Source organism: Pelobates fuscus, chromosome 8 (genome assembly GCF_036172605.1).
Source record: "Pelobates fuscus isolate aPelFus1 chromosome 8, aPelFus1.pri, whole genome shotgun sequence".
Lineage (NCBI taxonomy): Eukaryota > Metazoa > Chordata > Amphibia > Anura > Pelobatidae > Pelobates > Pelobates fuscus.
In genome coordinates, this window is record NC_086324.1 from 14221149 (window position 1) to 14238143 (window position 16995).

Here is a 16995-nt window from a genome sequence, read left to right on the forward strand (position 1 = left end):
ACTATTTTAAGAACAGGTTAATGAGGACCCTGCTCAACCGAACTTATTCATCTTCAGTTCTGCTCCATCTACCTACCTACCTTCTGTTTCTTCTGTGACCTTTTACCCCCAGTCTCACAAAAGTTGTGACTTGACCCGTGTCCCATCATATTGGGAAAATATAAATATGAGTGATAAGTCAGTAATTTAAGAATATGTTTATGCATAAATAATACAGCACCACAATGTACTCCTGCTTATCAAAAAAATACAGAAAAAGAGGAAAATGAATACACAGATAAAAAAAAAAAAAGCAAAATTTAAAAGGTGATCAGGATTGTTCTGGGCCACCGGCTCCCTCTGTTATATTAATATGCTTTCATAATCTGCCTAATTTATTATTTCATCCATCTATATCTCTCTTTATGTATGTGGAGTAAAATAATTAAGCTTTGGGGGTATTGACCTCTGTTGGCCATTCATTGATCAGTTGTGTCCAACAAATGTAGCATCGTTGTGGACCAATGAACTATCCCTTTATTTAAGAATGATTTAAAAACATTTTTTTTTTAATAAAGTTGGTCTATTTTTGTCACTTTTTCATGAACACTTAGTTGAGATTCTAAAATGCCACATTCTGGGTGCAGAGACCTGCCCAGCCATGATCGGGTACCTCAGTTGACATTCTAAAATGCCACATTCTGGGTGCAGAGACTTGCCCAGGCCTGATCGGGTACCTCAGTTGACATTCTAAAATGCCACATTCTGGGTGCAGAGACTTGCCCAGGCCTGATCGGGTACCTCAGTTGACATTCTAAAATGCCACATTCTGGGTGCAGAGACCTGCCCAGCCATGATCCGGTACACCCGCTCACCCACCCCATTATATTTCCCACCTCCACATTGTTTCCAGTCTCTCTCCCTATAATCACCAGAAGTTTTCATTTCACGGAAGACAAATCTTTCTTACTCATAGTTACATAGTTACAAAGTTACATAGCTGAAAAGAGACTTGCGTCCATCAAGTTCAGCCTTCCTCACATATGTTTTTTGCTGTGATCCAAAACAAGGCAAAAAACCCAGTTTGAAGCACTTCCAATTTTGCAACAAGCTAGGAAAAAAAATCCTTCTTGACCCCAGAATGGCAGTCAGATTTATCCTTGGATCAAGCAGTTATTACCCTACATTGAAAGATTATTTCCTTGAATATTCTGTTTTTGCAAGTATGCATCTGGTAGCTGTTTGAACATCTGTATGGACTCTGATAACACCACTTCTTCAGGCAGAGAATTCCACATCCTGATTGTTCTTACAGTAAAAAAACCTTTCCTTTGCCTTAGACGAAATCTTCTTTCTTCTAGTCTAAATGCATGACCTCGTGTCCTATGTAAAGTCCGGTTTGTGAATAGATTTCCACACAATGGTTTGTATTGGCCTCGAATATATTTGTATAATGTTATCATATCCCCTCTCAGGCGACGTTTTTGTAAACTAAATAGGTTTAAATTTGTTAACCTTTCTTCATAGCTGATATGTTCCATTCCTTTTATTAATTTTGTAGCTCGCCTCTGCACTTTTTCTAGTGCCATAATATCCTTCTTTAGAACAGGTGCCCAAAATTGCACTCGTTGTGCTAATGAAAGGACCAAATGTCTTATGGGGAGGAATGAACCAGTTTTTATATAAAACAATAGTGAGACAATGGGTAAATCTAGAATGACACAATGTAGGCAGGACAAAATCCTGTAGAATTCGCAATCTCTTTCATTACTTTTTTCCTTTAAAAGAACAAAGAGATTGCTACATTCCTAATGCCAGTTTCCGTGGCGATGGGAGGAGTAGACAAATTGTTGTAACTATATGTCCCATTTTTAAACTAAAATACAGGCAGTTATTTTTGCCACATCAATTATATTCCTGTCACTGTGGCTTTTTCTAATTTGAAAAGATTAATACTTTCTATTCTACTAACCTGGCTAAATCCAGAGGAAGCACTAATTACAGCTCTTAATTGCTCATTTCTGAACCAACATTTCTCTCTTGGGTTGGAGAGTAATAGAGAGGTTGAGTGTAGCAGGTCAGTTAGATGAAAGAATGTTTCAAAGGTAAAAAGGCAATTAATGGAAAATAAAAATCAGTGATAAAAAACGCTTTATTCTGGGAAAAATTGCAGCCTTATCTATAAAGCAAGAAACAGATGCTGGATAGTTTTAAGAATAAATGTTACTGTAAGTGCATGTTTTTTGTTTACTTGTGGTTTTATCTGTGGTGAACTTTGTCATATCATGTCAAGATAAATATGTTCAGCTTGAGTTTTGAAAACATTGTTTCTATACAAAGGCAATAACTGATATCATCCAAAAGGATCCACCCAAGGACATTCAGCAGGACTACAATTCTCATTCTCAATCCTCTACCACTTACAAAAGAAAATAATACTTTGCTTACGTTCATGTATAAATATAAGGGCGTCCTATTATACAGATTTAAAAAAAAAAAAAAAAATGATTCTGCTCATTGTACTATGGTGAATAGGTCCAGCCTAATTTAACTTGCCCTTTATGACCAACAAAAGAAGGAGCTGAGGGTGTGTGAGAACTATTTAGGTCCCATTCGTAGATTTATTTTCTCACGAGGGTTCACATTTTTTCACGCCCTGTAATTTTTTTTTTTTTTTTTTACTATTGACATTCTTGTGCTGAAAATGGAATTTAGTCTTGGCAATCTGTCTTGGGTGTCTGGAGATAGGTGAACGAGGAGTCCTGTGAGATACAGAGTTAAAGAGAGATAGCAGGTAGAATGTAATAATAGGTCAAATTATTATTAATAGCATTAATACCACACATTTACCAATATACAATGGGGAGATTTAACCAAATGTAAATGACAATCAAAAATAATGTTGACAGAGAGAAGAGGTGTAGAAGTCCCTGCTCAAACGAGTTTCCAATCTAGGAGGTACAAACCAGCAAACAATATACCGTTTTAAAGACGATGCATGAGCCGTGAAGGAATGGATGTATATATGTATATCCGTTGGTTACAAATATAAGGACGTAGTTTCCGCTGCCCCGTCTCTCTCTTCACATGTCCTCGCGTGTGGCAATGTCTCTCTGTATCTTCTGTCCCGCTCTCTGTTCACATGTCCTCGCCCCCAGTAAAATGTTCTGTAATAATATATACATTCAGCTTTGACAGCAAACAATCTCAATCTCCCTTTATGAAATAATAATCCTTTATTTGTATTGCTTTTGAGGCTCTGCTTTGTAAGCATGATTCTAGTCTGATCAATACGATTCGAGGCAATATTACATCTCGCAGTACTGTGTCATCTTATCACACTGATCTAATAATATAAATTTACCATACTGTGTATTTTAAAAAAAAATCGAATTGTTACGGTTTATTAATATGAAAAAATGAATTTAAACACTTCTTTATCAAAACTGGAATCTATACCGTATGACTCGGTTATAATTCTGATATTTATTCTAGATTGTCAGCTGGACAGACAGCAATTGAGGGATATGGTTTCAAATCATGAAAACATTGTTTTTATTTCAAAGATAAGTTGAATGTGGGTTTTGGGATCCATTTGATGTGTTCTATAATGATATCAAAGGTTCCTTAGATCTGAATCAAGTTGTTTTTCTTTCGAGTGGCGAATGGATTCCTGTGGTGTTCTTTCAGAAGACATTGCCGACAACTGTGTTTTGGTTTCACTACCAGTTCTGGTTGCGAGTAGGGATAATTAAAGTTTATTTGAAAGTAGTTCTGTTTGCATAAGGCATTAAGGCTACAGGAAACCAATTTAAGGATTGGTAAATAGGGGAGTTTTGGGAGTAGTGGTCAGTCAGGAAGATGAGCTTCACCGCAGCATTTTTTACAAACTGAAGAGGGGCATTGTGGGTATTTGGAAGACCCAAAGGAGTAAAGGTCAACTTATTCCTATGTTTAACAAACGGGGATTTTTGAGGTGTGAAAAAGAAAATTAAATGTATAAGTCCTCACCTCTTTATCTTGCCACTGGGCGCCTCCATCTTGGCTCCCTGTCAATCATTATTATAAACTCCGTAATTTGTACCTAGCAGTCAGAATAGAGAGAGCATACAGAGAGGAGGAGAAATAAAACAATGTTTTTAAAAATCTTGCTCATCTGCAAAGTTTTCCCTATCTGAACTGTACTAGGTAACTTGCTACAATTCTAAGAGAAAAGAGAACATTTTATGAAAATATTACAGGTGATTTCCATTGGTTTACTCAATGGTCTAAATTCCTCCGAAGTAACAGTTCCCCTTTAAGGATCTGTGACTGAATAATTATATTCTCTAACAAGTGCTGTATTCACCAAAGTAGGAATTGTTAAGAAGGGAACTGCAAAATAATCTATACAGATTTTTTTTTTTTCCTCTTGGCTTTGAATTATCTTTGTGAACGGTCTAAAGCATTATTCTGGCCACAGACATATTCCAGGACTTAGATAGCCACCAACTGTAAAATTCGACTTATGGTTCCTAATGTTTATATTAATCTGGGACTATTAGTTTCATAGATGGGTCCAAAATTTGCCCTGTTGGATTAAAACTGGTATTTTGTTATCAGTTTTATAATTTTGCTGCTTAATAAAAAAAAAAAGTAGATTAGTTTACATGTCAGTTCTGAAACTGAAATATCACAGAACCCCTTCTAAATTCAATCTGGATGTGCTGGACTCGGAAAGAATTTGAAGTATGTAGAAAGTTAATATCAAGCTATCATAATTATGGAGACGCTCGTCGTGGGGGCGGTTCCATCGTAGATTCTAGCTGTGTTTAATTCATTTGAAACAATTCTATAGGAGTATGTCTGTCAGATTTATTGGGAAAAGGAGATCGGGAGTAAATGAAGTATGAATAAGGACAAAAAGAAGGCACTCTAATGTGGGAGAAAATAAAACACTACCTTTAGTGAGTCGTTTATGGCAGACAGTGATTGAAGTTGCATTCTAAGTGGCTGGCATGCTCTTCCTCATAATGTCTGATGGTCTTCATTCTCTTGCACTGTGGAGGCCACAATATCCTATTCTGATTTCCCTGTACCCGATTACTTTCTGACACCATTCAGAGGATAATTAGCTGGCGTGGATCCATAATCTGAGATCTATGAGTACAGCTGTTCCTTTTAGCATTTGTTAGCACAGTATTCATCTTTTTTTCTGTTCTGAATACCCAATTATTTATATATACCATATATGTATATTATTTATTATTCAGAATTGATCATACATCTACCCACCCAGACTAGACTGTAAGCTCCTATGAGTAGGGTTCTCCTTATCTTGTGTTACTTTATGTGTAAAAGTATGTTTTTGAGGGCCAGTTTCTCTAATAATTGTGATAATTTGTCTTGTTACAGTCCTCTAACAGACAGAGAACAGATAACCGTTGGAAGGCTGCAATTCCAGGCATTTTTTACCCCGGGTCATACAGTTGGTCACATGATTTATCTGCTGGATGGCAAGTCAGGAGATGGACCGGACTGCCTCTTTTCTGGAGATCTGCTTTTCCTGGCTGGCTGTGGTAAGTGTGAGATATTTAAATAAATTAACTGGTTTCTGGATACTTTCTAGGGTGACCTGTTTGCAAATTATTAGAGGAGTACTCCAAAGACGATAACTGTGTGATGTAGTGGTTTTGGAACCAGGAGTTGCCTGATGCCTCCTTCCCATTGTAAGGAGACTTCTTACCTGGAGACTGCTGCTGCTCCCTGCCGCTACTACTTCCTATGGAGAGTGGGAGGGCGAGCTATTTGTCTGAGCTAAGCCTAGTGGTGCCGGGTTTAGCTCATTGACCAAGCAAGCTGATGTGGTTGGAGTGTTTCTTTAATATGTAAATCATGAGTTGTTGTACTTTAATGCGGCACTGTCATGCCAAACTTACCTTTCCTTAATCGCTACCTCTTATCTCCCTCTCTCAGGATATGTTCTTCATTTCTTCCTGTCTGCTCTAGTTTTCTTTAAAACATAAGACAAAGTAGGTACTACTTTGTCTTTATGGAGGTTTCCTACACTTGACCAGCTTTAACCCACTTCTCGCGGTCAAAGAAATTTCCTCACAATTCTCACCTGATCTAACGATGCTTCTTTTAACTATTCCCCAGCTTCCTGTCATATAGATGGGAGGCCGGCGAAACTACCGAATTCCGTCCTAACAGAATGACCAGTTTGTTTCTTTTCGTATCGGAATTTCATTCGAATGAATGAAACTCCGAACCTATTCGTGCCGCAGCTGCATTTTGCAGCCGCTTAGTAAATAGCTCCCTAATTCCCACGGTATTAGGGAGCTATCTACCAAAAGGCTGAAAGACCTAAACTGGTCTTTCAGCCAACTTTACTAATAAGAAGTAAGAATTACTTGGTATTAGTAATTAATCTGCCCCTACTCGCTTGCTGCGAGTAGGGGCATGTCTACTAAACAGTGAGCAGCCAGTAGCTGCTCACTGTTGTAAAAAAGACCCCCTCACACCTCTAATAAAGCGCCCACCTATAACAATTAGTGTCTCTCCCCGCCCCCCCCGAGCCACCACTCGTGCACCACCCTATGATAAAATGGGGGGGGCGGGGGAGGGAGACCTATTGTACCGTCCTCTAGCCCCCACCCATTAGCGGCAGGTGGGGGCCCTAAATGATAATGGGGGGAGGACCTATTGTCCTCCCCCTGGACCCCACCCCTTTGCAGAGGGTGGGGCCCCCAAGATAAAACGGGGGGGGGACCTATTGTCCCGGCCCCCACCCATTTGCGGTGGGTGGGGGCTCTAAATTTAAAAATAAAAAACCTGGGGGGGGAGAGGGGTGACTATGGGCCCTGGGGGAGGGGAATAAATTTCCCTGTAAATAAAAATAAATACTGCCATTTGAAGTCTTTTTTTTTTCGGCCCCAAAAAAGGCCAAATTAAAATCCATAAAGCCCACTGAATTTATAAAATAAAAAAAGACCCAAGTGCCCCAAAAGCAACACACTAGAAAAACCCCAACACTAAAAAAAATAAAAAATCAATGTTCACCCAGCGAACTGAGCTTCACAGGGCAGATAAAGGCTTACAAAGCCTTTCTACGCCCTGCAATTTGACTCAGAGGGCTTTGATTGGTTGGTTTAAGCCAACCAAATAAGAGCACTCTGATAGGTAAATAGTGAGGGAGGACATGTGGGGAGTTACGAAGTAGCATGGAGCACAGCTCCCTGATGCTTCTTTTTACAAATTACAAGGAGGGAGATGCAAGCCGACAGCTCCCTCCTTCTAATAAATGAACCAACAAGCGAACACTGGCATTCGGTCTTTGTTCGTTTTAAATTTCTATTCATTCATTCGTCTTTCTGACAAATAAATGAATAGATGAAATTCCCGTTCCCATGCCCAAGTGTTTAACTGGGCATGCGTGGGAAATTCACAGCGCTATCTACTGTGGGCAGATGACGTGTCCCATAGGGAATTCATTTACCCACACAAAGATGTTGGCGCCCAGGACCTTAGGGGCTTTGGGGGCGACCAGGGGGGCTATTAGATGTATTAGAGGGGAGTTAAAATAAATAAATAAAAGAATTGCTTATAATTGATGTTAACCAGCAGTCCAGTTACTCAGTCAGTCGTGGAAAAAAAGAGCTTAAGCATAGAATCCAGCTAGCACTAATTAGATTTTACTATGTGTTTCTTGGAAGATAAATCTATAAGGTAAAGTAATCTTAAACAAAACCTACAATATTAACCCAAAAATTTAAGAATTATGAAAAACAAATAAAATATATATAATAGACACACTTGGAAGAATAAAATACAGGTTTGTACACTATACGCTGCACACGGAATCTTTCCTATCCTTCGTGATAGCTGTGGTTCCCTGTCAAGTGTCCCGGATCTGGTGGTGCAGTCCTGATTTGGGTCTTGTGCTGCTAATAAATGCAAAAAGAGTTGTTGTTTTTTTTTTGTTTTTTTTCTGTTTAGCATTTTAATCGAACAGGAATTTGGGGAAAACTGAAAATGAAATTTCAAACTGTAGGCCAGAACAACTAGAGAAAATAATTCTCCAATTTAGTACATTTTCAGCCTGGACTGTTTTTCCCTAAAATGCTACATTACAAAAAGTCTCTTTGTTAGCCCTGGTCAGGAGTTGGTGCTCATCAGATTGAATGGCTTAGAATGCCAATCACGGTTTGCTGGAACTGTGTCTATATCAATGTGCCCACCCCCACCTCACATCACAGAATGCAGCAATCTGTCATTGAGGCTTTCTTTATACACAAATAGCTAGCAATGCTCAGAGGACTGGAAGCCATTCTCTCCATCAAATCTTTCTTTTAGAATGCATCTGACCCTCCTACAGAGCTGGGGCTGCTGCTGCCAGGAATAATGAGCATTAAATTGGGGCTTAGAGTCTGATCCCAAGTCTCTGACTGAGACCTTAATAAGATGTGATGTCTTGATGTTTGGAGGGCTGTCTGGGAGAGGGGAGTGAGGGCTGTAGTAGGATTTTATCCATTTTCTGAATGTTTGTATTGTTTTTTTTTTTTACATACTCTGAAATTGTGATGAATTAACAATCAAAATATTGATTTTAGGACATATATTGAAGCTGGAAAAATAGCCGAGTAGGAGATTTAATTAGAAAATGTTTGCTTAAAATTTGCAGACCATTGTCAATTCTCCAGAATTCCTAAATCCAAATTGCACCCAGAGTATCCAAACATTTTAATATTTGTATACAGGAAAGAGTAGAAGTAAATAAATATATACATAAATAAAACTAGATCGTCCATGTGTAGGGACAAGGGACAAATTAAAACCTTGGACTAAGGTAAGACATATATGTGATATAATCTTTGTGTGAATGCATGTTTATGGACAGTGTGTAAATGAATGTATGATAATTAATTAGCTATATAGGGTTAGTAAGAGATACTGTTTGGCTCTTGTCAATCAGAATGATGAGCCTAAAGTAATGATACCTAGTACAGTGTGGAATTATTATTTTGTTTTTGACATTAAATTGGAGACTCACATTTTAGATGGAGTGTGAATGAGAGGTAAAGGACAGATGAAGGCGGTATACCTCTGCACATTTTTCACGTGGCAGTGAATGCTCAGAACTTACATTGCAACATCTGGGTAACCCGACTGACGTGTAGATTTGGTCTCCAGGGCATTTACCCTCTTCCACAAGCTGGCTCTATTCCCTCAAATAGACACCCCCCATCTCTTACTCAATACATCAAATTATTTTTGTCCACAAGCATACAAAAAGGGACCAGAGCATGCTACACTGAAAGATTGGAGGAAAGACGAGACAGGGGGGAAATGATAGAAACATTTAAATACATAAAGGGAATCAACACAGTAAAGGAGGAGACTATATTTAAAAGAAGAAAAACTCCCACAACAAGACAACATAGTCTTAAATTAGAGGGACAAAGGTTTAAAAATAATATCAGGAAGTATTACTTTACTGAGAGGGTAGTGGATGCATGGAATAGCCTTCCAGCTGAAGTGGTAGAGGTTAACACAGTAAAGGAGTTTAAGCATGCGTGGGATAGGCATAAGGCTATCCTAACTATAAGATAAGGCCAGGGACTAATGAAAGTATTTAGAAAAAGTTATGTGTTAAGCTGCTCACATAAGGACCTGGGACGTTTTAATTTGTGCCCCTTTAATAACTTTCTCCTCACTGTAACTGAGATATTTCTACATGCTGGTTTGGAATGCGAAATTTCACATACATTCCTTCCTTATGTCTCGGAGTGTCTGTTTTATACAATCTGTATTCTATTTTTTTTTTTTTAAAGAAATCAATATTGGATTTGTGTGTTTTTTTTTTTTTTTTTTACGTGGAAATATATATTTTGATGGCTGCTGTAACCAACTGGACAAACTTTCAAGTTCTTTGCAAAACAAATGACCACAAGACCCCGTGTGGGTATTTTCTTGGCTATGGAATAATGAATTATATTTATGCTTCCTGTCAGTATCTGTAGATAGCAATTTAACAAAAAAATAATAATTTGGTAATTGTTTAACTAACCGTAAAAAAACAAACAGATCACTTGCATAATAATAAAATGAACAATGTATTAAATATTTTTTTTATTCTCTTGCATGTATTAAAAACAATTAAACAAAGCGTACAGATGGTGATGGCGTACGGCTCCATGGCTCTACATAAAAGGAGTTCCCTAGATGTGCCTCTCACCCATGGGTGGCTTTTTCTGACAGCCTCTGGATGACTTTATTTCCTATCATCCTCAGGCAGCCACAGTGAGCGGAAGGTTACTCCATCCTATCACAGTGGCTACCGATTAACATTAAATCTTTTCCTTTATCACAATACACAGAGCCATACTGTGGCACAGAGAAGTGTATTTAGCTCAGTTGCCATGGCTACCGCTGATCCATCCTGAATCGCACTGACCCGGCTATTGTTACGCTGCGCCATCTACATTGCAATGGGCTCCTTAGCCACCCTGTCTAGTTTATTTCCACTGCATGTGCTGAGAATGTATTGTCTCTTCTGTCTGCAGGGAGGATGTTTGAGGGATCAGCACAAACCATGCTGGCGTCACTAGATACGGTGGCTTCTCTCAGTGATAATGCTCTTCTTTGGCCCGGTATGTATCAAAAATCAGATAAAAATAAATAAATATTGTGTGTGTGTGCTTGCTGAGTCCTAGAGAAACAATGTAACTCTACCGCCTCCTAGTGGTGAGTCAGCAAACTGTTCAAGTAGAACACATTTGACTTGAGTATTTTTGAATCAAAAGACATAAAACCATGATTACTTGTGTTATCCATATTTTCCATACCGCTCCATTTAAAAAAAAAAAAAAAAAAAAAGCGATATTTTGATTAATAAAACTAGACTGACCTTTGAAGAGGAATAGACTGTGAGAATTTTTGTTTTTTTCCTTTAGTACCGTGAACATGTCAGTGCACCTGTGTTGCAGATTATCACAAATTTTCATGTACTCGGAATACTGCATTTTCTAAATATAGTAAACACTGGGGAGGGGGGGGGGGGCTCTATCAGAACCTGCTGGAGCTCATCCCTCTCTGTCTGGAAACCAAATAGAATTACATAATGGCATCAAATCACTATTTTATAAGCAAACACTCTATATTACACGCAGAGGGATTTAACCCTTTCTACCGCTTTGGCACACAAGGCGTTCTACCCTCTGCATCACATGCCTGTCATTATGTTCTTGAATTTCTGTTGTCTGTTTTAATCCTACCAACGGCAGGAAAGCATGTGAATGGGAGTTATGTATAGAATATATAGATATTGGTAGATGTACGTATAGTTTGTGGCATTTCCTGTAAAATTGTGTTCAGTAAAGCAGCATTGTGTTCATCTAACATTTCCAATAAATTCAGAGTATTTTCTGCCAGATTAGACATCTGCCGTTCAGATCTATGAGAAAATGGAAATCTGTCATCAGTCATAGAGCTCCATCATTGCCAGTGTTCTCAGCGTGATAAACCTGGGTATCACTCATACCGTCTCTAAGGCAACAGAGAACATCTTATTATTGACTCTGGTCATGTGATCAGTCAGAGACACAGACAATGAGGCAAAACACTGCGTCACAAAATTACTACTTTTTATGCATTTAGCACCATTACATATATTTATAAACCAAACAACGCATTTATTAATTTGATAAGGTTAGAAATACATTCAGAAATTCAGAATGAATGCTTATTGCTATGTGCTCTTATTATAGCTGGCATTTTCTCCAAACAAATTCATTAACAAATTACTCCCCATACATACGCCCTAACTAACCGCATATATTCAGCAGGAAAGACCCAGTTTGGGTCCACTATGCCACCTTTTTGGTTCTGCCTGTGTCAATGACTGCAGTATTATTTTGATATTTTTTGTAATCTAAATAGAGGTTTGTTTTTTTGTCTATGATTTGTTTTTATATTTTATGTTGATAAATTAATTTTAAACGTTTATCCAAATATATCACATCATTTGGAAAGCGTACCCAACAATATCAAATCGAGGCCTTTAGCAGCAGCTTTGGAAATCCCATAGCTATAATAAACGCCAAAACGACAATTACTAAGAGGAATATTCCACTAAGTATAAAACTGCAGCGGTGATATTAGGGTCTGTCCTTGGTAAACGGAATTAATACTGTGATAATCCCACAGAGGACACAGAAAGAGCTCAGCCCCTACAGACTCCTTGCGCTGCATGATCGCCTGCACAAACAGAACATGCACAAACACTGACAAATCTCAGACACTGGAAAATGGAAAGTAACATTCCCTCTTTACTTGGAAACTAAATAGGAAACATGTGTTGCAGTAACTATATTTTAAAACCGAAATCTAACCCAGTTCATGGAGGAAGTTATTAGAGAAGAAACAATTAATTCTATGTTTTTGTGCTGCAGTTTGTTAGTTTTTTACATGTTTACTCGATATGCAGAGCCTCTCATATAAAATAATGTAAGCGCTGGATTGGCTGAAAGATGTCGGCTAGATTTAGCTGTGAGAGGCAACATCTCATAGGAATCTTCAGCAGGAAAGTAAAATGTGTTATTATAATAATAATAATATTAACAATAATAATAATATATGCATAGTATTAAAAGGGTAACTCCAAAAAAATGCCTATGGTTTTTATGCGTATAATTATTTGCTGCAAAAATAAGAATTTGCTAAAATTTGCATAAACATTCCCATGCCCTAAAACTTAGCTTTTTATTAGCCGTCAAACTGGATGTGCAGCGAGAGAAGGTACCCCCCTCCCCCCACCCAGTATTTACTTCCTTATTATTGATGGTTATTGTATAATACAATGCTTCTCATATAGAAGCATTGGAGACCACTCCAGTCTCAAGCTTTTCTATTATTGAGATTTAGGGGTTTGTATAAAAAAAGATATCATACTTTATGTATTAGTTGATGTGATTTTTTTTAGTATTTATTTTTATGTCTGATGAAACACAGAATGTACACACCATGCAAATGGAACAACATCTTAATTATGCATTTGTACTTGTTAGTGATGTGGCTGTCACAATGTATCGATAAATTGTCATTACATATACAGACACCAGCTCACGGCAGGTGTGCATCACATTTATACATCTCTTAGACACCAATGAATGACTTATGTTTCTACAATAACATTGTGTTTGCATGTGTTTATCACAGATTTATATCTGATTCATGTATTTTATTGTGTGATAAATAACACATGTTTTTTTAAATTAATTTTAAAACCATTATACATTGCGTTCTATCAAGTAATTAAAATAAATGATGTGATTAATCCACTCTATGGATATTAGACGTTGTAATTAAATATTTTAGCCCCTGGGGGATTTTTAAGATTTATAGCGTAAGGAGCCTCAGTGGGAGAGCAGGTTGGAACAGACTGAAATGAATCCTAATAAAGTGACCATTATCTTTCTCTATAAGACTTGTGCTATTTATTTGAATTTTCATTTGGGTTTAACCCCGTAAGGACCAAGCTTCTGGAATAAAAGGGAATCATGACATATCACACATGTCATGTGTCCTTAAGGGGTTAAACATATGGCATCAAAAATATGGCTTAAAATTTGAAATATAAAAAAAAAATATTCAGAGTGTCTCGTATTGGCTCTCCACTATAATAGGTGACATTTCCCATAATCCCCTGACTGTCATTGGTGACGTGACCCACATTAGAATATAGTGTAGAATCAGTCATTCAAGGGGGTTAGATGGGATGCTGATGAAGAAATGTCTAGGTATCTGTATAAATCCTAGAGGTTCTAAGCAATGTATGGGAGTTCTGCATAATGCCAGGAGATCTCAGCAATCTATTAGTGCCTGTTTAGTCTAATTAAAATCTAGTAGTGCTACTAAATGCCTAGGTGTTTTGTTTTTTTGTTTTTTGTTTTTAGCAATATTTAGATATTTTTGCTATGCCTAATTATTTTAAGCAAATGACACCTATTATTCCATTATACAGTTTGTAAATTCTGTTTTTGATAAAGGTTTATATAAAACCAGTCCCAGTTAATCTGCATGCACTATTTTATTTTTTATTTTATTTTTTTACATCAAATGCTGTGATGAAATAGGTTTTCCTAGCAATGCATTTAAAACACAAGCTACGTATATCTGCACGCCATGCGCTAACTGCTGTCTTTCGACTTTCCAGGCCATGAGTATGCGGCAGACAACCTAACATTTGCAGCAGTAGTGGAACCAGAGAATACTGTGCGAGATCGGAAGTTTCAATGGGTTTTACAGCACAGACTAGAGAAAAAATGCACGGTGAGAATGGGGGGCGAGCTGGGAGGCAGCAGGTGGAACCTAAATACAGTGCAGAGCCCTAAGATTCTCAGAGACAATTAGTGTGAGCATGATACAGTCACTACGTCTAACATGTATACAGTATCTGGGATCTTTCTAAATGTTCTGAGTGCGGTGAAAGTATAATTGGTTGTTATCTGCTATGGAAGCAACTGTAGCTGTAGTCTGCTAAAACAAAAGTATGAGCAGACAAATATAGAGCCATCTTGGCATATTAGGCCTGGGGTTATTTTGTGCTTTTTCTGTTTACAATTTTTTTCTATTTAAATTTTAAACTCTGTTTATTGTCCTCCTGCCAGTGTCCCTCCACCCTTGGGGAAGAGAAAGAGTATAACCCATTTCTACGGACTCACTGCCAAGATCTACACCTGGCCCTTGACCTCCAGCGAGGAGAGGATGAAGAATGGAGTCACTTTCGTGCCAGAATCTTGGAGGAGGTCAGGAGGAGAAAAGACCTCTTCAAAGGGAGATAGTCCTCTTCTAAGGAATGCCGTACCCTGCAGTATCTTGCATAAAGAAGATTTGGATATATGTTTTTAGTAAATACCCCTTAGCAGTTAGCTACTGATGTGTCGCTTTGATATTCAATATTTGTAGAGGGGCAAACGTTATCCAAGTCTCCTAACTTGTCATGTTCTTCATCCCAACCATCATTCCACAATCATGTTCTGTTTTAATGCTTCCTGTTCTGGATTTTACAACTGTATGAGTTGGAAAAATGATGGATAATCTGGATTGCTGTCGGACAGTTCTGACATTATAGGACAATGTTAAACCTGAAAAATCTGGATAAGCTGGATTTTGTGGGAGAGTTTAGACTTTATAGGACAATGTTCAATCATACGGGTTTCGATTAATCATAACCAAGACATTAACCGGCACCATTCAGGTTTAAAATCCTGATCCTTTTTACGCTACATTTTGGTTGAACTGCTTTGGTTGAATGAAGACTGTTGCACGTATATCAATCTGTACATTAAGATCGAAAACAAGCTGGCTCTGAGACAAAGCATGTAATTAAGTGGGTCCAATGCTTTGCATCGTGAAGCAGCATCTTTGAGTCCAGAATTTGAAATTTTATTATTTAAGTAAACTGGATTTTATCATACTGCTGAACAAAGCACTGGTTAGTTACATTGGGAGCCCGATTAACTCCCACATTTATCTTTGTTTGGCACCGAGATCTTACACTTAATGGGTTGGTGGAAATAACCCTAGTGAGGTCATTTTGTTATGGAATAGCTTGTGCCTATGGGCCCCTTGCTGGTCTCTACAGATACTGCGTGTTTTTTTTGTTTGTTTTTTAGTGGTTGGGGGTTTTTTTTTGGTTTTTTTTTATTGGTGGGATCAAAGAAACAACACATTCAGACTTCTTACATGTGAAAAAAGGTTCTTTATGGTAAACTGACGCCGCTCTTTACATTGCGCTGGCAGAACTGAAAGCAAATGTATAATTCAAGAAAAAAAGAGAATTGATGTCAGCTGCATTTATTACATCAGCATGCAATTCTCTGTGCTCATCAGTTTGTATATGGGGACTACATAGTGCTTCCATATAGAGGTAAAGCTCCTACATTTAAAACAACATCAGTGCTTGATCTATACATTTTCTTGCAATTATTTAGGCACGATATAAAGATCAAGTTTTTTTTCTGCTTGTCATATTGTTAAATACTGCTAGGTGACAGGTACATTGAAGAGCACAGCCGGCAAAGTTGGCTTGTGGTATTGTAAACCGATCTAAGGGTCAATCATTGGATTCTATACATATCATAGTGCCCTACAAATGTGAAAGCAATCCCTTTAAATGTGCTGTGTCTCCTAATAAGCTGTATCTGATGATGTACTGGAAGAGAAACTGAAGGACAAACTGGAATTTTTATACATTTAATTATTTGTTTTCTAGGGGATTTAAAAGAACACTCTAGGCCAGGGATAGGCAACCTTTGGCACTCCAAATGTTGTGGACTACATCCCCCACAATGCTCTTATACACATAATGCTGGCAAAGCATCATGGAAGGTGTAGTTCAAAACATCTGGAGTGCCGAAGGTTGCCTATGCCTGCTCTAGGCTATAGTTGACAGTCACTTGTTTTAATGCATAAATACATAATGCATAAGAAGATGTCATGATTCCCTTTTATTCCAGAAGTTTGGTCCTTAAGGGGTTAAAGAATGCATTTGTGTCTCACATAGTATCACAAGAACCGAGAACTTTTAAAGAGCTGTCATATATGAAAAATACTTTGAGGTTTTTTTTTTTGTTTGTTTTTTTTTGTGTGTGGTGGGGGGTCTTTTTTTAACAGAGATCTGATAAAGGCTGCGGTTGGACTAATAATATATCATTATTTTAGAATTATGTGCTTCCTGCCTTTTATCTCGGTATCGCTTGGTACGTATTATGGGTTTACGCCGGGTACAAAGATATTTCCCAGTCAATCCCAGTGTTAATACAGGGGATAAAATCCCTGCAGTGTAATGTATTGGTTACAAATCACTGTATTCTTAATGCTGAATACACAAACACACAATCCTCTACCTCATCAGTGAGATTCTCGCTCTAAACATCCAATGTGCCAAAACAAAACAAAGTTTAATCCCAATTTTCCGAGTTTTGTTTTTGATTAACCCATTGTGTGAAAGAGGATTAGTGAAGGTAACCTTTT

The 16995-nt window shown here is 37.8% G+C and overlaps 1 protein-coding gene across 1 annotated transcript in view; it reads left to right on the forward strand.

The window, feature by feature from the left end:
- PNKD (PNKD metallo-beta-lactamase domain containing) overlaps positions 1–15627 on the forward strand; it is a 72671-nt gene extending 57044 nt beyond the window's left edge. The window contains exons 6-9 of the mRNA XM_063429263.1: positions 5374–5537; positions 10524–10610; positions 14174–14289; positions 14628–15627. Coding sequence (XP_063285333.1) covers positions 5374–5537; positions 10524–10610; positions 14174–14289; positions 14628–14801 — 541 coding nt within the window. The 3' untranslated portion in view covers positions 14802–15627. The remainder of the gene's footprint in view (positions 1–5373; positions 5538–10523; positions 10611–14173; positions 14290–14627) is intronic.
- The last annotated feature ends 1368 nt before the right edge of the window (positions 15628–16995 follow it).